Source organism: Mauremys reevesii, linkage group 11, assembly GCF_016161935.1.
Source record: "Mauremys reevesii isolate NIE-2019 linkage group 11, ASM1616193v1, whole genome shotgun sequence".
In the NCBI taxonomy this organism is placed as follows: Eukaryota; Metazoa; Chordata; order Testudines; family Geoemydidae; genus Mauremys; species Mauremys reevesii.
The window spans coordinates 46666497-46689877 of record NC_052633.1 but is presented as its reverse complement, the minus strand read 5'-3'; the positions used below and the strand labels follow the sequence as shown (position 1 = coordinate 46689877).

Below are 23381 nucleotides of genomic sequence, written 5' to 3'. Positions count from 1 at the left end.
TCCTTAGCTGCCCAAGCTTTGAATTGGAAGAGAACTGAAGAAGGGTCTGCCCTTCGTGCCAGAGCATGAGGAGCCTCAGGGTGCATGGGCAGGCCTGATGGATGTTGCTAGCAGAAAGAAACTGGTCTTGTGCCCATGAGGTATATGTGTACTTACAGTGGAATCGTCACAGATTACATCATCTCAAAGAACTGCAGTTACTGTAGGGAAGTAAATGTATTATTTCACTGTACATATGAAGCACAGCATTGTAAAAGTTGCTTTAACTGGGAATAGCCTGATGACTTGGATCTTTGTAATGCTAAAAACCCTCCTTCTTTTTGTTAACTTGGGTTTATTAATGCGCATACAACACTGGACTAAATTGGTTGATGTTGTTACTGACAATGCACTAGGCACTGTCCACATGTACAGCAAGGCACAGTCTCTGCTCCAGAAATACTCTAATGAAGGCCACCATGTTATGAGTGTGTAATTAAGATGGCGTACCTATGACACCTCTGAAAAAATGTTCCATATAAAACCACAGCTTCAGCACGGTGTCTGTCGATACACATGTGGAATAAAAATGCTGTGATTTTAAACAGCACTATTATAAAAATGTTACCTTATTACAATTTTTAGATGTGCTAATCCATAATGTAGTACATTAATAAGTTGCATTTACGACACAGGAATAAGATTCTAAATTTTTTGTACTAGTATTAAATGATAAAATGACGAATATTATTTCACAGGTCAGTTGGTAAGCAAACCAAACACAATTCTAAATATATGGGCACCAAGGAACCACAAAATATATGCTATTCATTTATATTGTCAGTTGTTGCTTTAGTAACATAGTAAATATGCTATACTGGTATAAGTTTGGTTGGCCGGATATGGAGGAGCTGGCCCTACATTGTTCAGTCTTTACTGAGATGTGGAATAAGACTGCTGTGCACGTGTGAAAATTATCATCTGTGCAGATGTATGGTTCCTATTATAAATAATAATTTTCAATTTTATCTAGATTATGAGAAATACTTGTCCTTGTAAACAACTGTTTTACGGGGCATGGAAGGAATAAGTGTGAAGAACCAGGCTTTGTACAGGGTCAGCTTACAAGGGTCTGGGAAATCCTTCCCTGCCCCAACTGCAGAGCAGCTATTATTACAGCAGCTCCCACTTTCTCCTTCATAGAGAGAATGGCTGGCAAGTCTGCATAGCTGTTGATCCACTGTTCCTGGCCTGCCTTGCTTCTGTTACTCAGGGCTACACAAACCTTAGCTGAGCTCCTTTATATCCTTATGCTCCTGGTAGCAGAACTACACCAGTCTGGCTGTGTACAGGGCCCACCATTACTCTTTTGTGAGGAAGTGCAAGAGGGGGAAAAGAGTGCAGGATCTACAAATGTGAGATGTTGCTTTTGAAGACCCTGCTAGGAGATTTAGGCTCAGAATGTGCCCCCCTCTAATATAACTGTGCGGTAAGTCCTCTGGGTCTTTAACAATTTTTTTTTTTAATTTTTGTCCCTCTTCATAAAATGTTTAAGGGAAAAATTACACATCATTTTGCTGGACCGAGGGTCAATTGCATATATGAGCTCTCTACAGATATTGCAAGCAGCAGTTTACCAATGTACCCTGTTCCTAAAGCTCTACTGACATTATTGATAGTGGTCTCAAACAGCAAAGTAAAGAAAAAGCCATATTAATATTGGTTTTGTTTGAAACACAAGGGGGAGAAAGGGGAAATGAATGCCTGCCAAATGGAAAAAGACCTAAATGGTGATAGGGAAAGAAATGTAATCTTCCACTTTAGTGCATTTGATCCCAGAGCATACTACAGTATGTTTATATTACTTTTCTCAGACCTAGGAAGAATTGGTAGTGTGCCAATACATTGTGAAATTATCGATACATTTTAATCCCATTAATGCAGAGTGTGATCAATTGCTGTTGCAGAAGATTTCTTTTCCAATCAAAACTTGTATAGTTAAGAAAGCTCTGCAAAGGAATATGAAGAGTCAGACAGTTAATGGGGTGATTGTTAATGTTCTGGATGCGGTGAAATAGTTCACACAATGTCTGCTTGTCTAATTGCAAGATTTGGATTGCCAGCAACTATGAATGAAATCACTGGGGCAGAAGATTTATCTAGCTACCTTGCTGTGTTTCTGCTTGGAAGTATTGAAGCTTTACTAAATAATTTTTGACTGCCCAGACTTGTCATAAAAATTCAGTGTAAAGCTTCTCTTCTCTCCCCCCCCCCCCCCCCCGTTAGCTTCTCACTAGGAATTTTAACATTGTTTTAAATTCTGGTAATATTTCGTATTAAAAATATAAAATAAATAAAAGCATATATAATAAAAATGACTTTTTTTTTAAACTGGACAGTTCATGGTATTGGTAGGATATCTAAAATCTTTTTGCTATCAAAGACTTATATTTACAGAGGAAAATGGCTGTGCTCATCAAAAATGTTACCTAGAATTTGAGGGTATAACTGCAGGAAAATTAATCTATGAATTCCATGTTGAAAGCATAAATATAATCATTATTAATAATTCATGTTGATATATAGTTTAGTTTTGTGTAATTATTTATTCAAATAAAAAAATAAACTTCAGTTCTTAATATCCTAGCAACAAGTTCAACCAAGTTAGAAGATTTAAGCTATTTGGATGGACAAAGGAATACTCCATTACGCACCTCAATTCGCTTGCCTTGGCATAACACTGCAGGAGGAAGAGTACAACAAGAAATTAAAGGTATTTATACATTTGTGATTATCTTAGAATAGATACACAGTAGTAGTTTTTGTAATACGGTAAAGCTGCAAAAGCCTTCGCAAAAGGATTTTTAAGTGTAATCCTATGTAAGCACAGATGCTGGGGCTCCTCGTGTTCAGCTGAAGCCAGAGCGTCTCCATGCAAGCATTCAGTTCTGCACTAGTAGATTCTATTACAGGTTTTGGGACAACATTATTGATCATAAAAAAGTGCTTGCTCACACTTCTTTCAGTATGGCATATATCAGAAATGGAATGATTTATTTAAAAAAACCATATATTTATATAATTCAGTAAAACCTGGATTATCTGAACCTCACATATCCATAACTGAATCATGTGCCTCCAATGTTTATATTGAAGATTCCTTTGATCAGCTAAGTGAGACTTCAGATAAACTAGTTCAGTATCCTCCATGGCATTCAAATAATCATGATGGTACTGTATTTTAAAAAACAGATTTATATGCAGTCTCAAGGATATCCCTCCACCTGAATTTTGTTTATGGAAGAAAAGTAATTAATTCATTAAGAATTGGTGTAGTGGTACATAAATAATCCAGTATGGGATGCCCTTTGCAAATATAGTGGCATTTTTTTCCTTGCGGATTGTGTGCAATTTTTATTTTCTCATCTTAACTTTATCTTGGCCACTTGCTGCTTTTGTTCAGATTACCATTACAAATAGAAAAGTGTAAGCAATCAAACCTCCATATTGTTGCTCTTCAGTGAGTCTCTGTGTAGATGTTATGCTGCCTTCATTCATATTCACTTTATCTTTGTGAGCTAATTGCTGAAAAAACAGTTATGAAACAAAACTTTTCTTGAGAAATCATGTAATAATTGTGTATGATTTTTAAAAAAAAGTATGCATAGTTAAAGTAATCTTTCCAATCAAAACCAGATTCATTAGCCCTATAGCTCTTGCATTATCTGTTTGAGAATATAAATGAGAACAAGAAGATATATGCTAGATATTTCAGAGGTGTTGAGCACCTGCTACTCCTGTTGACTTTAAAAGGACTGTATGAACTCATCAGCTGCTGACAATCAGTTCAGTAATGTCTCATTTACATGGTTGACTGATTTTGGAAGTCAAATCAAACTTTTTCATGCTTCTCAGTATTTCTTTACATTTCTCTATACATGTAGTTGCTGCTTCTAAGGACCTAACCAAGTGAAGTGCTTAGCACCCACAACTCCCTCTGACTCTAAATATTTCACAGGGCCAGGCCCTCAATTAGAAACATGCATTGTGCATTTTCAAATATATAGAAAAAAATTGTTCTTCATTAAATGTAAAGTTATCACAGTTCTACAACATTTTAAATATAAAGGCTGAACCCCTGTCGAAAAAGAACATCCCAACAATCATTTGCATTTTATCATGAAGTGGTTTTAATCCACACTGAAGCTGCTATTTTATAGACAGTTTCCATAAGTCATTTGTCATTGTTTTTATGGTAAAAGTGCTGAAAAGAAATCCTCTCAGATTGTAAATGTACCCACCAAAAGTTATTAAAATTGTCTTCTTAAATACTGCTGCCAATAAATAGGTTTTCATTGAATAACAAGATTTTCTTCTAATAAACTTTTTTCCTTTCCACTTCTCAGCACGTTTTGCCCCCTATAAGCCTCAAGACATTTTGCTAAAGCCACTATTGTTTGAAGTGCCAAGCATAACAACAGACTCTGTGTTTGTCGGAAGAGACTGGCTGTTTCAAATGATCGAAGAAACCTTGAAGAATCCGGAGCTGGAAGAAAACAGGGGAGCAGTTATTATTGGAAATGTGGGATTTGGAAAGACTGCTATTATTTCAAAGCTGGTGGCACTTAGCTGCCATGGAAGTCGCATGAGGCAAATTGCTTCAAACTGCCCTAATTCATCCCCCAAAAGTATGTTTCTCTTCTAAATAATTGTTTGGGTTATTATACTATACAAAGACATAAGTAATTACTGGCCTTATTGTCCCCTGCATGAAAAGCTTCCCTCAGGGGTAAAAGAAGTTCCATCAACATGGCATGCTTTGACAATAATCTCCAACAGAATAGACCAGGGGTTCAACTTCTTAAACACACATGCACCCACCCACAGCAAAAAAAAAACAACCCACCCCCCAGGTATCTATGGAAACACTGAATCTCCATATGGCATCCCAGCACTCCAAACTCACTTGGCAACATGGCTCTAATGAACTGTGCTGCCTAGATTCCCCCATTAGTCCCCCCATAGCTATTGTTGGTTTGTGGAGGGAGGATGGTGCTTTAGTATAATCATACCCTGTATTGTGCAGCCCAGATTTTTCAAAGGCTTCACAGAATCTGAGATGAAGGGGAAGATGATGCTAGGAAGGTGACACTTATCCCTTCCGTGCCCCTCTACTGCCGTTGCATTCCCTCAGTTTATCAGAGGTGAGAGGATGATATAGTTCTGTGTATTTACTCAGAGTACTTCCAATGCTGACGCTTTTCAAATTTGCCATATTGATGATGTGAAGAAAAGGCTATTATGATACCATAATTAGTACTTTCCACATCAGTTGAGCTCTGGTACATTATATGATTTAATGAGGTCTTGGATTTAGAATTGTACTTATTTTTACACCCCTGAATTTATTTTCAGTATTTGCTATTTCTTCAGCTCAGAGGTCAATTATATCACATAGAGAGTATAAAGATGAAACCACGTACATGCATGTCATATTGTAACTCTACTTTGAAGATGATATATTGTATGTTTAAAAATCCTGTATCTTAATAGTAAATTTTACCCAAGGCTTTAAGAAGTTTCATTATCACGTATGTATTTTACCCCAAAGTAGTAGTCTGTAATCATAACTTTGGTCTGTGCACTTTTTTATAGGCAGTGACCCCTGTCAAGAGATTCCTCTCACTAAATTACCACCACCTGCTCCTCCCACAAATGGTAACAATACAATGAAGATTCTGAGTTGTCCTGGTACTCCTGAACATCAAAATCAAATGGACAAATCTGTGAGATGTCTTGCTTCAAAGGTAAGCTTTCACCATTCAGTAGGCTTCTAACACACTAAAAAACTTTAAGCTCCCAGACACAGTGCTTTGCAGAGCTCCCTGGTTGTGGTGGGGGGGAGAAGAGAGAATGTTTTGGGACACACTCATATAAGGGTGTACCACATGCATACATCCTGCACAGTTAGCCAGGTCTTTCTCCTTTCATGTGAGTTGCAACCTGGTAGCAGCCCCATTGCTCACTTAAGCAAAGGGGCTGTGATTACAGGGAGTCCTTGCATAGCCTGTGCAATGGAGTCTGTGTAATACTGGACTCCTGCCTCTGCTGTTGCTGTTTCTTGTCCTCTGTGTAATCTAGGCTAAGAGAAGGTAGAAATGTGAGAAAGTTATTTCTGTTCAATGTCAGTCATTGGCATCCCTAATTCCTTAGATGTCTATTGCTCCCACCAGAAAATTACTCCATGTAGCTTCTTACAGTGCAATTTTGCATGAAATAAGGAAAGATAGATGTTTTGCTCAAGGTTATTTGCAATGCACTCATTGCTATTGTGTTTGGGCAAGGGTTACAGAAATTAAGATTAACAGGAAATTGTATCTTGGATGGGACTGTATTCTTTGGATTCTCTTTCCCTGGTGAATGTTGCCAGGTCTTTCTGATGCAGTTGTTATTGTGGAAAACCTTTGCAAAGTGAGCAGAGGCCTGCAACATGCCTTAACCATAGCAGAATTTGGCCTCATCTCTATCTCCTGTGAACGAGAGTTCCAGAGCAGTGAGTTCTCCATCAGAAATGCTCTATCCTTGGCTCCCAAGAGCCCTTAAGGCTGTCAGTTGTTGAGTCCTGGTTCACTATAGCTTCTAAATTGTGTCATGGGGGGATGAGGTGTATGTAAGAGAAAGGTAGTATGTAAAATAACTTGAAGAAAGTCCTTATAGGGTTTTAAAGATTAGGATCAATACCTTGAAACCAATTTGGAGTTGAATGGAGAGCCTGTGCAGGTTGTGGAACACAGTCTTTGATCTCTTCCATTTACAAGACAAGCCATTGCATGATTGACTGGTGACAGTTTGTATGTGGTCTGTGGTATATCAAGGTAAGCACATTTTTCAGTAATCCAGCCTGAATTTCAAAAAGTATGGATCATTTGGGCTAGAGCTTTCAAAGATAAAAAGGAAAAGTTTTTAATCGCCAAAGATGAAAAAAGATGTTTCCACTAATGGTCGTGTTCTCAACAAAGAGACCTTTCCAATCCTAAATCCTCTTTCTGAAAAAGTATATTCATTACTCTCCGAGCCTCAGTGAGGTGGCCTTATCTAGCTCGTGCTTTTTATAATATATATAAAATAATAATGAATTTGTGAAATTTATTTTCCAGTATTGCCTAGAGATCCATCCAACATCATGGCTCCATTGTGTTAGGTACTATGCAACACACAGTAAGAGATGTTCACTGCCTTGAAGAGTCTACAGTCTAAAAACAGACAAAACTGACAGTGTGAATTAATAACTATTTCTCCATACATTTCCCAATTATTCGTTAGAAATGTTACATACAAGGGGGAGAAAAGTGTGATCATTAATAAAATATGGTTCAAACCAAACCCTTTGCTTGTGAAAATCCTAGAGCTTTGGGGATGACCAGTACTTAGGCCCATCTAGTGCCAGATACTCCTATGCTTTGACATTTTATGGATAGATCTATTGCTGATCTCTAGTTGTAACGTTTCCCTGACACCGACTATTGCAGATCAGTTTTGTTAAAGTATGGAAAATCATTACCAGTAATAAGAGCTTCAGCTCTTCTAAACATCAGAGATATGATATTGAACAAAGGAGCTGGGATGTGATCCTATTCCATAGTTACAATAAGGAGATTTTTGGCTGGTAATGTAGGCATGGTATCATGTAGACATCATCCAAAGTTGTCCAAGGCTTCCTTCAAGAAATCCAGAGCAAAGACTCAATCTCAGGGCTTGGCTACACTTGCGAGTTACAGCGTATTAAAGGAGCCCTAGGTGCACGAGCTCACTACCCATCCACACTGGCAAGGCACGTAGAGCGCTCTGGCTCCACGGCTAGAGCGATCCTGGTACTCTACCTTGGTGAGTAGAATAATGTTTGATGTGCCCCTGCTGAAGCTCCCCAGCGTCAGTGTGAACGAGGTGTTGCATTACTGTGCTCTGATCAACCTCCGAAAACTTCCCGTAATCCTCTTAAGTCAAGTGGCCACTCTTGTCATTGTTTTGGATATGCCCTTTGAAAGCTCCATTTGGCAGCCGGCTGCTTATCTGCTCCGAGACAAAGCAACCGTTACTGTGGAATGCTGAGAGAGAGAGAGAGGTGGGGGAGGGAGGGTCTATTGCTGTCTGAACTTACAAGACAGCATGCTGACATGCTCTCAGTCCCCCAAAAACCCACTCTCTCTCCTCCCACATACACACAACACACACCCTGTCACACTCCACCCCACCTCCATTTGAAAAGCACGTTGCAGCCACTTGCATGCTGGGATAGCTACCAGAATGCACTGCTCTCTGTTGCCGTTGCAAAGAGCTGCTAATGTGGCCACGCCAGTGTGCTGCCAGCTGTCAGTGTGGACAGACTACAGCGCTTTCCCTACTGTGCTTTGAGAAGGCTGGTTTAACTCAAAGCGCTCTACATCTGCAAGTGTAGCCATGCCCTCAGTCTTGAGAGCAAAGAACGTGCTGACTAATGTCCTCATGATTCTCCTCAGTTCAAATAGGTTTAAAGCTCTGCCGCAGAGGCAGAAGAGTGTACTTGAACAGGATGTAAATATATAGGGAATCTTGTGCTCATATTATAATATGTTCTGTCTAGAAAAATGTGTCTTGTCCTTGAGAACTAAAACAAGCCACTGTCCCCTGAGACTGAAACTACTTCACACCTTAGATTAAGGGTATGGCTACACTTGCAGGTGTGCAGCGCTGGGAGTTACAGCTGTCTTCATACAGCTGTGTAGGGAAAGCACTGGTGTGTGGCCACACTCACAGCTACCAGCGCTGCAGTGTGGCCACATTTGCAGCATTTACAGCACTGTTGGGAGTGATGCATTATGGGCAGCTATCCCAGCGTTCAAGTGCTTTTCAAAAGAGGGGGGTGGGGTGGAGTGTGACAGGGAGCGGGGGAGAGAGAGAGAGAGTGGATTTTTGGAGCCGACACTGTGTATCAGCTCCCTGCCTTGCAAAATCTCATTTACTCTTAACTGCAAACAGCCTGCAGACCAGATAAGCAGCCGCTCCAACGGACTCCCTCTCTCCCCCCCACCTCCGCTGTTTCTCTCCTCAAGCAAACACTCATCCCCCTGCCTGCCTCATTCACAGCAAGGTAGTGGGTTATCTCAATTGATTGTTCACAGTCAGTTACAGATTGATCACAGCAAACAGGAGCTGTGTTTGTTTTTTAGATAAGCAGCTCCCGGAGCCCCGAGTTCACAACAAAACAAAGAGAGGCATCATAACAAAACAAAGAGAGTAATTTAGTTAAAAGCATTCTGGGATATCTCCTAATATCCTGGAGGCCAATAACAGCGCTGGTGTGTGGCCACACTTTATGAGCAGCGCTGCAATCGTTATACCCCAAGCAGACCCAGGTGTACAGCCAGCGCTGCAGCCAGGGAGTTGCAGCACTGGATGTGCCCTGCAGGTGTGGACAGTTACTAATTGCAGCGCTGGAAAGCCTCCACCAGCGCTGCAACTCTCAAGTGTAGCCATACCCTAACTCTTTTCTCAATCTGAAAGAAGTTTTAAAAGCTATTACTGTAGTTTAGACTATATGCAGCACATGCTGATGATAATCTGTGACTATCTAGAGTATTTGATTACAACTGACTTCCGCATTAGATTATATTATGCTGAGAAACTGATTTTACCTAAAGGATAAAAATATTCTACATCAGAGTTGCGCTTATTTAATAAAGTAGTTTCCTCCATCATTTTCACAATTTTGTATTAAAGGGGTGTTTTAAAATATCTACTTGCATCCAGTGGGAAAGGTGCTAAAGAGTTTCAAGCCATGAAAACCACTGAATGACACATTTGTGTGAACTGTAAGCCTTGCTTTTCATTGTGATGGGTTGATTTTCACAGAAATAATCAGAAGCCTGAACCATGACTCCTCACTTTAAGGAGCATTGTCCTCTTTTTCTGCAGCAGTCAGCTGCCTACAGCGGCACTGTAACGATCAGCTTGCTCAGATAGAGCTTTCGCAGATCTTCAGGTTTTGTTCTGGAAGTTTTTCTTGTGCTATAGCAGGGGCCTCAAGTTCTGCCTTGCCTGCTGAACTCCCGTCATATACAAATGCCAAGGAGACTCTTGCCAAAAGGCAGAGATTCAAATTAGTGGTTTATTTATTATGTCCAAAGTGGATGTTTGGATTTCTGTGTCTCCTCTTTCCACCCTCTGCTGTAGTAACACTGTTTCCCTGTTGTTGTTTTTTTCTTGTGCCATGACTCCATTGGGCTCATCTTGCACACACTATGAATCAGGATAACTTTTCTAAAATTGAACATACCTTGGGGGCTGCCATTCAGCAAAATAAATTAGCTTAATTTTTTTGTCTTAACTAAAAGAAACTGTGTTTCCACAATGTCATCCATAAAAATGTGGTAACCTGACTTTCTTTGTTTAGGTTGTTGCCTACCACTATTGCCAGGCTGACAACACATATACGTGTCTTGTCCCAGAATTTGTGCACAGTATTGCAGCTTTACTTTGCCGGTCACATCAGTTAACAGCATATAGAGATCTTCTGATAAAAGAGCCTCATCTACAAAGTATGCTTAGCCTTAGGTCCTGTGTCCAGGATCCAGTAGCAGCTTTTAAAAGAGGAGTTTTGGAACCACTTGCAAACCTCAGGAAAGGTATGCCAAGTAGCAGGTTACTCAGAAACTGTCTCTAAACTTTGTAAATGACCAAAAAACCCTTAAGTAATCTGATATATGTATTTAATGATCTGAGGGAGATGATTAAATGTATAGGAATGACTTCACTAGCAGGAATGTTTTTCTTTAATCTCTTTCAGTTATAATCATTTTTGATGTTACTAGTAAGAACAGTAGACAATTTTCAGACAGAAGTATTTCAGTTTTAAAATAATGTCCTCCAATATCCAATATTAAAAGTATTGGATGACTGTCTTTAAAACGTCAGTGGTCACACTTATTGTTAAGGATACATTTATCACCCATTAAGGTTGCCCAGCACTTCCCATTATAAGACCCAGTTTTCATCTGTGTATAACTTTGCCCTACTTTAACTGTCTGGGCTGAAATTCTCCATACTGGGTGTCTGCCTCAAGTTGAATTTGGAAAACATCAGCTAAAGCAATTTGGTGTTTCTGAATACAAAGCTGAAAGAAAACAATATGTTTGCCCATGTTACAAAATTCTGGTATCCTTTCTTTGAAAAGCTGTAGCACTCCCATGCTGTGGAGCAGGAACTTGAAATTTGCAGGAGAGTGGCATATGTGTGAGGGATCTGTCTTTTGTTGTTCTCATGAAAATCCACTGAAATTTGGCAAATTGTAAGTCTTCGAAAAATTACAATTCATGCATGCTCAGTAGAAACGTCTTAGATTTTAGCAGCTAAATTCCCCAGGATTCCATCTGTACGGTCTACTCCGGTCCAGCGCTGAGCAAGACTCTCCCTGTAATTGCTGCACAAGGATACTACGTGCCAAGCCAGGGCTGGGTCTGAGCACTTGAGCTGAGAGCAGGAAGTCTGTCTCCCCCATGCTCCTGATGACCCTCCAGCTGGGCCCAGGCAGCATGCAGGAGGAAGCTGCCCAATTCAAATACAGAGGAGACAAAAGCCAGACCTCCAGGGGGATGTGGGGAGAGTAGATTGGGACAAGGAACCTGGGTGTCGTGGGAACTGGAGGCTGCTAGGGGCAGGGGAAGAGGAAAAGGGAAAGTGGGACTGGGAGTTGGATGAGGAGTCAGAGGAGAGATTGTAATTGAGAAACAGTGACTTAAGGGGAGGGAAAAGTTAAGATGGGAGAAAAGACATATGATGAGCCAGGTTGGGGGAAGAACTGAGACTGGGACAAGAAGCTGGGGGTTGGGGAGGATGGGAAGTGTGGGATAGACTGTTGTGCTGTGTTGAAAGGGGTGAGGCTAGGACTTATTGGAACTTGGATGAGAAGCCTGAATGTAGTGGAGCCTGGGACTAAGTAGGTGAGGACAATGGGGCTGGGATGAGGATTTGTGGTGGGGAAGGGACAGGTTGGAGCAGGTGAGGAAGAAGGGATCCCCTCTCTAAAGAGTCTTGGCCTGCTAGGGCATGCTATCGTCCAGAGCTTGGAATGGAGCCCAGGATTCCCGAGTCTCACCATTCTTTTGTTGTCAGCAAATAATGGTGAACTCCACTGGCAAAGTATGTCTCATCCCTCTTTAGTGCTGGTTCGCATAGAGGGTGATAACACACTACTGATATCAGTTACACCATAACTGAAGTGGCAGAGTGTGCTTTCTTAAAAAAACTTAGGAAATTACATACTATGTTAAAGGAACATTATTAAAATTGAAAAGTCAAGTGGCCAAAATTAGGAAATGTTATAATTAAGATTGCCCGTGGAACCTTAATTCAGCCCCTTTGTGCATATGTATTATGATACTTTCCTTAATTCTGTGGTCACATACTGTTTTTCCCCACGGGATCCTTACCTCATATGATGCACAGAATGGACAATGCTCACTTAATGAGCAGATATATTTTGTTTTCTCTTTTTTCAATATGTTGCCCCAGGTCTTATTTACATAGGTGTTTTGTCTTATAATGGTTTGTAAAAGTTTAATACATGATTAATAAAAGTTCTAATAAATGGTGATTCATTAGAATCAAAGGGTCAGTAAGTGCTTGTAATTACATATGGGACCTTCTATTGATGTACTTATAACGATCTATAACACCTACTACTCATGTCTTTAACATGCTTGTAACATCTATTAATCAATTAACCTTTTCAGTATACCATTTACAAAATGGAGATTAAATATAAAGTGTGACTGAAAACACAGTTGGAAATGTGTAGACGTTCCCCTGCAGTTTTTGTAACCCAGACCTTGCAGCATAGTGCTAGTCATAAGATCTAGAAAATGAAACTATGAACTATTTTAATTGACTAAAGAGAGTAAAGTGCCAAAAAGCAAGCAAACAGCATAAATAGTAAATTAGATTTTAAAAATTCAGTTTTAATCTAAAGTGAGATTAGTGATGGTGGTGATTTTTGGTTGGATATTCTGACTTGCAAAATTTCTCCAGGTGTGTATAAAGTTACCTGTACTGCCATGATTTTCAAAATTGTGCATAAAAATGAGTCTGTGAGGAAAATGTGCAATCTCCTGGGGTTTTTTTACTTTTATTATGCAGAGCAGAGAATTCCAGAGGAAGAATACATCATTTTGATAGATGGTTTAAATGAGGCTGAATTCCATAAACCTGATTATGGTGACACACTTTCTTCATTTATCACAAACATTATCTCTAAATTTCCTTCCTGGTTGAAGCTGATTGTGACTGTAAGAACTAACTTTCAGGTAAAAATCATATTTTTTGTTTAGCTTCTTTTTCTCTTAAAAGTGACTTTTTACACTGCTACAAGGATGTTACCTTGAAAGAATGCTCTTTTAGGTGAATTCAGAGACAAAAATAAAAATTGTGCCATATGTTCTTTATGGTGGATAAATAGGTTTGTTTTTCCCCTTGTTTTCTGAAGTATGCCAGTGAGATAAGTGACAAAACATGAGCTACATTTTTCTTAGCCCTCAGGTGAGATGAGAATTGGATATTGAATCAATAGAAGTTAGGAGTTCTCAACATCTTACAGAATGTGAGGTGGTTAGTTCCCAACTAAAGGTTGACTTATTTGGGATTTCTCGTGAAAGGATCACCTATTTAGAATAAGTCTTTCTCTAATACATAGTCCATGAAACAACTATCTGGGTTCTGGGCCAATGTCAGTGCCCCCAGACTGAAAGTTCAGATTATTTATCCATTTATCTGTTTTTAATTACATAAGAAATGCATTGTATTATAATGGAGCTCATTTATACTAAAGGTGTTTGAAAAGTTTTCTAGACTATGCAAATATGTATTGCTCTGCCTGAAAAGCAGTTGTATATCTATCATCTGAATTACTGTTTTTTATACACCATAAATGTGTGTTCAGGTAAAACCACCATACCTAGATCACCCGTTCTGTAACTGTCAGTTCTCCCTAACTAAATAGTCATGCTCAGTCAGTACTTGGATGGGAGACCTCCAAGGAACACCTGCTGCAGGAAATGGTGGTGATGGTCCTCTTCTCTCTGAGTCATTACTGAACTATTTGTAGGCAAAGGGATGTAAAACAGTTTCCTGGCCGAATTCCATTTCTGGTAACTTTGCATTCTGCTGCCCTAAATTTGAAATGACCACTATATATCCTTCATCTACCCTTCAGGGTTTGTTAATAAAGTGTTCTGAGATTCTCAGAAGAAAGATGATGTAGTGTAAAAATATAAAATGTGTTACCTGTTTTCAGGTTACTATATTTACAAGAGCATAATAGAGCTAATAGATCTTTCTTATCTCTATCTAATGCCTCTCACAAAAGAAAAATATAGTGAAGCTAGACTGTGAATTTTCAATTCTGAAATGCTATAATGTGTGCATGTGTGTGTGTTGTTTTGTTACAGGAAAATACAAGTTCACTACCTTTTTTCAAAATATCCCTGGATGACTTCCCAGATAACAAAGAAATTCATGGTGACTTGAATTCATATATTCAGTACAGGATCAATAGCAGTCAGGAAATTATAAACAATATATCTTTAAATGGGAAAGCTGATGCAGCCATAATTGGGAAAGTGAGTAACCACCTGATCATGAAGAGCTTGGGATCTTATCTCTATTTGAAACTGACACTGGATCTTTTTCAGAAAGGTCACTTGGTGATAAAAAGTGCAAGCTACAAGGTAGTTCCTGTGTCTCTATCAGAACTTTATTTGCTACAGTGCAACATGAAGTTCATGACCAACTCTGCTTTTGAGAGAGCGCTGCCAGTGTTAAATGTGGCACTAGCATCCCTTCATCCCATGACAGATGACCAGATTTTCCAAGCTATTAATGCTGGTCAAGTAAATGGTGAACAGGACTGGGAAGACTTCCAACAGAGGATGGAGGCCCTTTCGTGCTTTCTGATAAAAAGGCGTGACAAAACACGAATGTTCTGCCATCCTTCCTTCAGGGAATGGCTTGTTTGGAGAGCGGATGGTGAAAATACAAACTTCTTATGTGAGCCAAGGTAAATTAAGGCTGCAGTAAGCTGTAATATGTACAGATAGCTGCTGTTACAGATTTTAATTATCACTTTTGATCACTGATGGGAGGAGAGAATAATGTTAAACAGATGCATCTTTTTCAAAGGAAGAGCTGTGCATGTTTAAAGCCAAGTTTTGTCTTCTAATGCCTAGATGTAACTCCTCATGGAGTCAATGAGAACTGGGCCTATCCATCTGAGAGCAGAATGTACCTTTAGTAGATTAATTAAGCTGTGTGATTTCACTATCTTGGTGAAGAAGTGTAATTTATGAGAAGTCTCCTATTTTTATCTCCTTGGCAAAATCTGCAATAGGAAAATACTGTAAGGTTTCTTACAAACTCAGACTTTGAAAGCTACCTTTTCTGTTAGGAAATAAGGCAATAGATCATTTTGTCTCATCTTATTATTTTTTTTTTAAATTACTCAGACATTCCCAGTCTCATTATTTCAATTTGACCCTACTCCCCTTTCTTCGGTTGTATAGTATGCATCATGTAAGTCAGAGCCACTGAAAAACACTGTGCGTGCATATTTTGGTAGCCTGCATAGTCCATTTTGCCAGCCTGCATTTTCTGTTTTGCCACACTAGTCGGGGGTTGGAGTTTAGTCCTTTAAAAAACATTTTAAAATGAGTTAGGGCCATCACACATACATAAAGTAGATTTTGGTGATAATTCTAAACATGGATTTACCAGTATTGCACCCAGCTACCTCAGAATTTTAATAATTCAGTTCTCCTGAGTTTTACAAAACCATGGGTTTTACATGATAAAACTGATCTAATAACAATTGAATTTAATTATGTAAAATTCACCACTCTGTGTTTGCTTCATATAACAATGCCCAGAATTATATCAGAAGCTGTAGATTTTCTGAAAAGGTGACTGCTGTAGTATGTTAGGCATATGTTTCAAGCTGATGGTGGTTTTTATGTCTGTCTGTGTGTGTGTTCATTTTATTATGAAAAGAAAATGATGCTCTGTCATTTTTTTAAGGGCTTGAAGGTTTTAACAGAATTTCATATCTTATTAGAGGTATGGAAAAATGCAACAGTCAGATTTAGCAGAACATTGCAATATCTATTTAGGGTGTCTTGTTGACTTGACCCCTTCCATCTCCAGTCAGTGGGGATTCTGATCTGGTGCTTAAGACCTGAACACTTTTCATGAGGCGACTCTTTAGATTTCCCATGACCCTGTTCAATTCAGATGTATTCTTTTAGAAGTGAATTCACTTTACTTAGAGACAGAGCTCTGTAGTCCCCTCTTCTAACGTAAAAACTTATGAACTCAGGACAAGTATTAAAAAGTTTTCTCTCTTGTGACATTTGAAAATGTTTGTATTTAAATCGACACATGGAGATATTTGAAAAGTTTAACGAGGTGAAACAAAAAACATTGACGTTTGCATGACATAAATGTAACTAAATCTTTACTAAATAAATGTGTGCTACTCTCTCATTTCCTTCCTTTTGCTAGGAATGGGCATGCTCTACTGGCGTTCATGTTTTCTCGGCAAGAGGGAAAATTAAACCGTCAGCAAACGATGGAACTTGGTCATCACATTCTTAAAGCACACATTTTCAAGGTAAAATCCACATATTTTAAAAACACAGTTGTATGATATCAGTATAAATGCACAAATGTCTGAGATGATTCCAGACTGGGGGCTTTAATAGTTACAAACCACCTCTATAAACACCTAATATTCTTACAAATAATTCTTACAAATTATGCCTCATCCATATAAAGAAATGTAAATTATCTCTGCAATCCTATTTCTAAAAGTATCTCTTTATTTTATCATTTCTCCTAGGGTCTCAGCAAAAAAACTGGAATTTCTTCCAGTCACCTTCAAGCCCTGTGGCTTGGATATAGCACAGATGGATTGTCAGCTGCCCTTGCTTCTCTGAGAAACCTCTATACACCTAATGTGAAGGTAAGAAAATAAGAATTATGTACTGAGGATGCCACCTGAATCACAAATGGATCTGATCTTGCATGAAATCAATGGGAGTTTTTCCACTGACTTCAGTGAGGACAGGTTTACCTAATGTGAAAATATCATACATAATTAAAATACCAGTGATAACTAGATGTCATCCAGAGATGGTCTGTGAATAATATTTAAGTGCTATAAAGTCAGCAAAGAGGGAAGTAAAGGTTTGCTTTTCTAGGGCCAACTTATAAATTGCAATGAATATCTTAAGATTTTGTTTGCCCAGAGAGTCAGTGTATTTTTAAAATAGACACTGAGAATATGGAGGACATTACTCATCAAATCATAAACATTTTTATGAGATTAAATTTCAGACCAAATTTATGGGAAGGTACATTTGTGGCCCTGCAGCTGAATGAATGCTATCTGTGTTGTGCCCTTCTTTAGCTTTTGTGTTTTATTGGGGAATTTGACTTCTGTGACTATCAGAAATAGTCTGTTCTTCACTCTGTTGCATTTTATCTCATTTTGGATTATTCCTAAATCTTAATCCAAATGGGTATTTAATACATGAATCAATTTAAACAAAACCGAAACACATCTCTACCCCAAGCAGAGATTTTACTCCAGAATAGAAATGCCAGAGACTCCATGAAGTCTACTAGGAATTTTGCTGTTGCGATCAAATGTACAAAGAATTAATACAAGAACTAGGGGTCACCAAATGAAATTAATAGGCAGCAGGTTTAAAACAAATAAAAGGAAGTTCTTCTTCACACAGCGCACAGTCAACTTGTGGAACTCCTTACCTGAGGAGGTTGTGAAGGCTAGGACTATAACAATGTTTAAAAGGGGACTGGATAAATTCATGGTGGCTAAGTCCATAAATGGCTATTAGCCAGGATGGGTAAAGAATGTGTCCCTAGCCTCTGTTAGGCAGAGGATGGAGATGGATGGCAGGAGAGAGATCACTTGATCATTGCCTGTTAGGTTCACTCCCTCTGGGGCACCTGGCATTGGCCACTGTCGGTAGACAGATACTGGGCTAGATGGACCTTTGGTCTGACCCGGTACGGCCATTCTTATGTTCTTATGTTCTAAAGAAGGCATTTGGATTAGTATGGTGAAGGGCAGCAGTTTAAAACCCTGACATAAAGAGAGAGAGAGAGACAGCATAAAACATGCTGAGCTTAAACGTTAAACTGAGAAGATCTGAATTTCAACAGATTGCATGGACGCATAGTCAAGTATGAGGACTCCTGAGTTCCACACCTGTTTCTATTTTTTACTTTGGGACAGGTCACTTAATGCCTCAGTTTGCCCGTTTGTAAAATGGGTGTGGTGCTTAGTTGTTTGTAAAGTAATTTGAGATGCTCTGTTAAAAGTTAAGTGTTATTTTATCACAAATGATTCCTTGTGGGAGGAATTAAAAACAAAACCCACCCATCTAACAAGTATTGTGGGGTAGCCCAATATATATTGGGTTCTTAGTTGTTATTTATATAACTTAAATTTAATCTCATTTAGTCTTGACTCTTCTGAAACCTTTGCTGAAACAGCTAACGTGGGATCATTTTAAAGACTGCGTGTTTTTAATAGGTATTGTGAAATATCTGTTTTTGCAGAAAACTGTGTACCTTATTTGTAGCACCATGCTGTTTTAATGGTATTGGTTTGCTTTATACATCCACTGTCTTTTAAAATAGAACTTGCAAAAATTATGCATGTAATTAAAAGAATTTTCAGAATAATAATGGTGAATGAATACTATCCAGAAGAATTGTAGGTAGAGTTTGTTGAGGGGTATTTCTGTAAAAAGCCACTTTAATTCATATTTGTATGAATCCTTTACTGATGGATTTTCATTTCAGCAGAGAGCTGCTAATGTTATAGATTCATAGATGCCAACATTTAATGCCTAAAAAAAGTGTCGTTTAAAGGAAAATATTTTTAATATAGAATTTAAAGCAAGTCATAAATTTACTGGAGAAAATCCATATATTGGAAAATGAGTTGAAAATATGCCCTTGCCAGTAAGGTTAAGTATAGCTCTTATGACTATAATTTCACAACCCTGCCATGTGGAGATTTTATGTGGTAAATGCACAAAACCTTGTTTTTTAAAAATCTGACACAAATGTGCAGGAAGTTCAGTTACGGATTCTTTTTCTGTTTAAAATCTTACTATTGATTGTGTCTTGGAGACTGATCCAGTTCTCATTAAAGTCAGTGGAGTTTTTCCCCTCGATTTTGACTGCTCACATTTATATCTGAGTGAGCACTATATTGACAAGTTATCAGGAGCCCAAGGACCACACCCAGTTTACTACTTTAGAGCAGAATTTAGTCTCCTCATTTTAAATATGATGAAGTGTAGTACTGAAGATTAGTTTCTAGCATGTGGTGACCTATTTTAAACTATACAATCCAGCATGCAGGACGTCCTCTCCTGAGGTTCAGTATACTCCTCCCTCTTCCTCCTATGAAAGCTAATGCAGGGGAGTGTGACATGGCCGTGTCCATCTTTACCCCAGTTGCAGTAGACTGCCCCAAGGGGTGCAGAGAGAGGCCAGGCAAACATAAGGGAGAAGGAAACTCCTTATATCACTGTTCTCACTGTGCACATATTAAGAGCTGTCTACAATCTGGCTGTTGATTAAAACAGAAAAAAATTGCTAGCCATTTAGCTGTCATTTACCCACATAGTCAGACCTTGGTTGTGGTTTAATTGTAATATTAAAAAGAAGCAACTTGAGGTCATATATGCCTGTTTCAAATATTTTCAAATATGCCTGTAAAACCCTACAATACAAATGAATAGGAGGAACAATGAGGCATTGAGCCACAGTGATGTCAACTAGAGGTAATAATAGGTTTCATAGTGGACCATTTTAGGGACCTATCCTACAAAAACATATGCATGTGAGTAACTGTATTTGCAGGACTAAGCCTTTAGATTGCCCTTCTTTTGTGTGTTATCTGGATTTTCATAATTTTAGCACGTTTCTTTGATGACTGTGTTTTAGGGTTAGAGAAGAATTTAACAGTAACTTCAAGCCCAAATTCAGCCTACCCTAAAATTATTATGTTCTGCTGGAAGATGTCATTAATAGCAATTTAAAAATGGGGGGGGATATCCTTCCATTTCCAAGACAGTAAATTAATCTAGTCAATGTTTTTGTGGACCTGAAACACGTTTTCTGTTCTTGTACTTTCTTGCTGATTCTTCAGCAGATTTAGTTGCAGTTGGTCCTGCTTTGAGCAGGGAGTTGGACTAGATGACCTCCTGGGGTCTCTTCCAACCCTAATCTTCTATGATTCTATGAAACTAACGCTGGGCCCAGCCTTGTGCTCATATTGGTGATGTGGTAATGCAAGTAAGGGAACAAGGCTATGCACACAGAAACATGCTAATTTCAAGCACCATTGGAGATCAAGGAACACAATCTGTGTTTTGCTAAATGGAAAAAGTCATGATCTGCAGGGAAATAGTTGTTGTTTTCTGATAGGGAGCAACAAACATACCATGGGGAACTTTAAAGGTGAAAGAGGTAAAATTGGGGAAAATGGGAAGTGTAGGCTCCATTATTGGAATTGCCAATGTGGGGAGGGGGAGAAGGTTGCAATTTTGGCCAACTGCTAAGTGTTGTCGCAAGCAAATTATAGAGCTCCAGCGTAACAATATATGTTGTGCCGTGGTAACAGATGAAAACATAGTGGTGAAGAGGTTATAGAGATTTTAAACATAATAATATTGTGGATTTATAGCTTGAATTTAGAGCTAATAAACCAAAGAGATATAACTGCTAGCCAATGGCTTTAAAACTTTTTTTTACTTCACATTAATATCAATATGTAATACATTCAGTTTCCATGTATAATTTTAATACCAAAATCAGAAATGAAAATGAGATACTTCTGCAGCCTCTCTAACTAAGGTGAGGATATGCTATGATAAATGTGGAGAAAAAAATAGCTTGTTTAAATTCTCCTTCAGGTGAGTCGTCTGCTGATCTTGGGGGGAGCAAATGTGAATTACAGGACTGAAGTTCTAAATAATGCTCCAATACTGTGTGTTGAGTCTCACCTTGGACATGAAGAAATGGTCACTCTTCTGGTGGAATTTGGAGCTGCTCTTGATGGGACATCTGAAAATGGAATGACCCCACTTAGCTATGCAGCCGCTGCAGGTCACATGAACTTGGTTTCACTGCTCTGCAAAAAGGGTGCAAGGGTAAGCTATGACACCAAAGGATGATTTTAACTACAGTATTCATGACTAGGAAAATATTGTATAGGCATATTTTAGAGCAATATTATTTATTAGCAATTTATATAGAGCACTGTGTACATACCATTTTTGGGAAAAAAAAACCAAAAAACCAAAAAAACACATTACCAAAGGAGTATAAATTCTTACATAGATCCTTGCCCTGAAGAGCTTGCAATAGAAAGCCATAATTCTACAAAGATTTATGTATGTGCTTATCTTTACATTTGTGAGTTGTCCCATTGAATTTAATGGAACTATTTACATTATAAACCTCGCCAGGATTGTGGCCGAAGAGCTGAAGCTGATTGGTGATGTCCTGGGGAAGGCCCCAAGTTTGTGATGAGCAATCAGTGTCATGGCAATGGGGGAGGGAAATAAGAGTGGAATTGCAATAATGGGAGAGGAAACATGTTCATGGGAGAGCATATTTGTTTATTTCCTACTTGGAATCATTTGAATCATCTCATTTCATAGTTGTTGTTTCTCCATTTCATTGTATTCCTTTCTCATTTGGGGTAGATAGATCCCAACCCTTCCTAATTTTCCGTAATCCTCCCAATTTTTGCATGTAATTACAAAACTACAAATTCAGGCTTAAAACTACTACTCTTGCAAGCACACACATTTTATACATATATAAATTACGTGTATGTGAGAGACTTACCACCACTCAGGTCCAATGAACAGAGCAAATATTGCTGTGACCTTAGGGGGCGTTCTTTTCCACTTATGGCACATGCACAGATTGCACAGTGAGGGTCTGATCGGAGGCAAGCTGCAATGATTTTGAATGGGTTGAGGCATTGCTCGATTTACTGCCCAAGCCACAGGCTGTGTATTGCTCTCTAACTGCCCTGTGTGGACCCTGATGGTGAGCTTTAGGACCTAGAGCATGCCAGCAGGGTCTACACAGAGCAGATAAAGTTCAACATGTGGCTTGAGTGGTGACTCCTGCACCCCAAACCCCACTGACAGTCGCCGTGGCTTGCCTTCTGTGAGACCCTCACTGCACAGTCTGTGGCAGAGGATAAGCTATAGGGGCAGGAGGAGGAGGAAAGAAAATATGACTGAGGAGGGAGAAGAGTATCATACCGGGAAGGAGGTTGAGCCATGGGACTGGCTGAGGTAATTAAGGGCCTTCCTAGGTGGCATAGGAGGGTAGATTTCCTAGGGCTGATTCTCCCCTTCTTCCTGTCCAGGAGTAGGAGCCGAGGCTCCCTCCCTTATCCATAGACAGGGAGGGTGGGGGAGAGATGTCCCATTTTCTGTGAGGGGAGAGGGATGGGTGAGGGAGAGCCAGAGGTCCCAGTCTGGGGGAAGAGAGATCTAAGCAGCCTCCCTGATTCCTCACCACAGTTGTTTTCATAAACGTCTGTAAAAGTCTCAGAGCAAGATTACCGTCTCTGGCCAAGTGCAAATACAAAACACTCAACTGGAAATTAGTGCAGGGGAGATCACCAACCTCTCTTATTTTGGCTGAGGGATTTGAAGGAGGGGAGTTACAATTACTTGGTGTGCAGGAGCACAGAAATTGTTTCAGGCATATGTAAGGACATGTATGTGGGGGAGAGAAGACATGGAGTGGAAGAAGGAAGTAAATAGAGAATGCAAATATAAGTGGAACTAGTTGAGTACAAAAGGATATGAGAATGAGGGAACAAAGGCTGAGATGTAGGTATGGTACAGAGCTCTGGAGAACATTGAAGGGGAGGAATGTTGATTGATTGATCAACATTTTCCTGAGATGTGTTTATATGGTGATTTATTAGGGTTTCATTTGTTTCTCCTGTGTCAAATTATGAGTAAAAAAAGTGCCGAATGAACAAAATCCTGTTGTTGTTCTTTTCCCCCCACAGATTAAACACTAAATATTTGGCAGAGAAATTGGCTAGTTAGTATTTGCCACATGTATAAAATGCTCATTAACGGATACTTATTCCTGTTACTTGGATTGTAAGCTCTTTGGGACAGGGACCAGCTCTTTGTTATGACTTTATATACTGCCTAACACAATGGGGCTCTGATCCATGACTGGGATTCCTAAGCACATAATACAAGGAATAATAATATGCACCCAGAACGCAGAGA

The 23381-nt window shown here is 39.1% G+C and overlaps 1 protein-coding gene across 10 annotated transcripts in view; it reads left to right on the top strand.

Annotated features, from left to right (window-relative positions):
* The window catches only part of TANC1 (tetratricopeptide repeat, ankyrin repeat and coiled-coil containing 1), a 198448-nt gene that overhangs the window by 126267 nt on the left and 48800 nt on the right, over positions 1 to 23381 (top strand). For 9 of the 10 annotated variants that reach the window (XM_039494557.1, XM_039494549.1, XM_039494548.1 and 6 more), the window contains 9 exons: positions 2627 to 2752; positions 4386 to 4667; positions 5635 to 5786; positions 10409 to 10640; positions 13150 to 13316; positions 14457 to 15064; positions 16561 to 16669; positions 16898 to 17020; positions 21018 to 21254. In XM_039494557.1, the coding sequence (XP_039350491.1) occupies positions 2627 to 2752; positions 4386 to 4667; positions 5635 to 5786; positions 10409 to 10640; positions 13150 to 13316; positions 14457 to 15064; positions 16561 to 16669; positions 16898 to 17020; positions 21018 to 21254 (2036 nt within the window). The remainder of the gene's footprint in view (positions 1 to 2626; positions 2753 to 4385; positions 4668 to 5634; positions 5787 to 10408; positions 10641 to 13149; positions 13317 to 14456; positions 15065 to 16560; positions 16670 to 16897; positions 17021 to 21017; positions 21255 to 23381) is intronic. The other variant, XM_039494552.1, reaches the window with a different exon arrangement.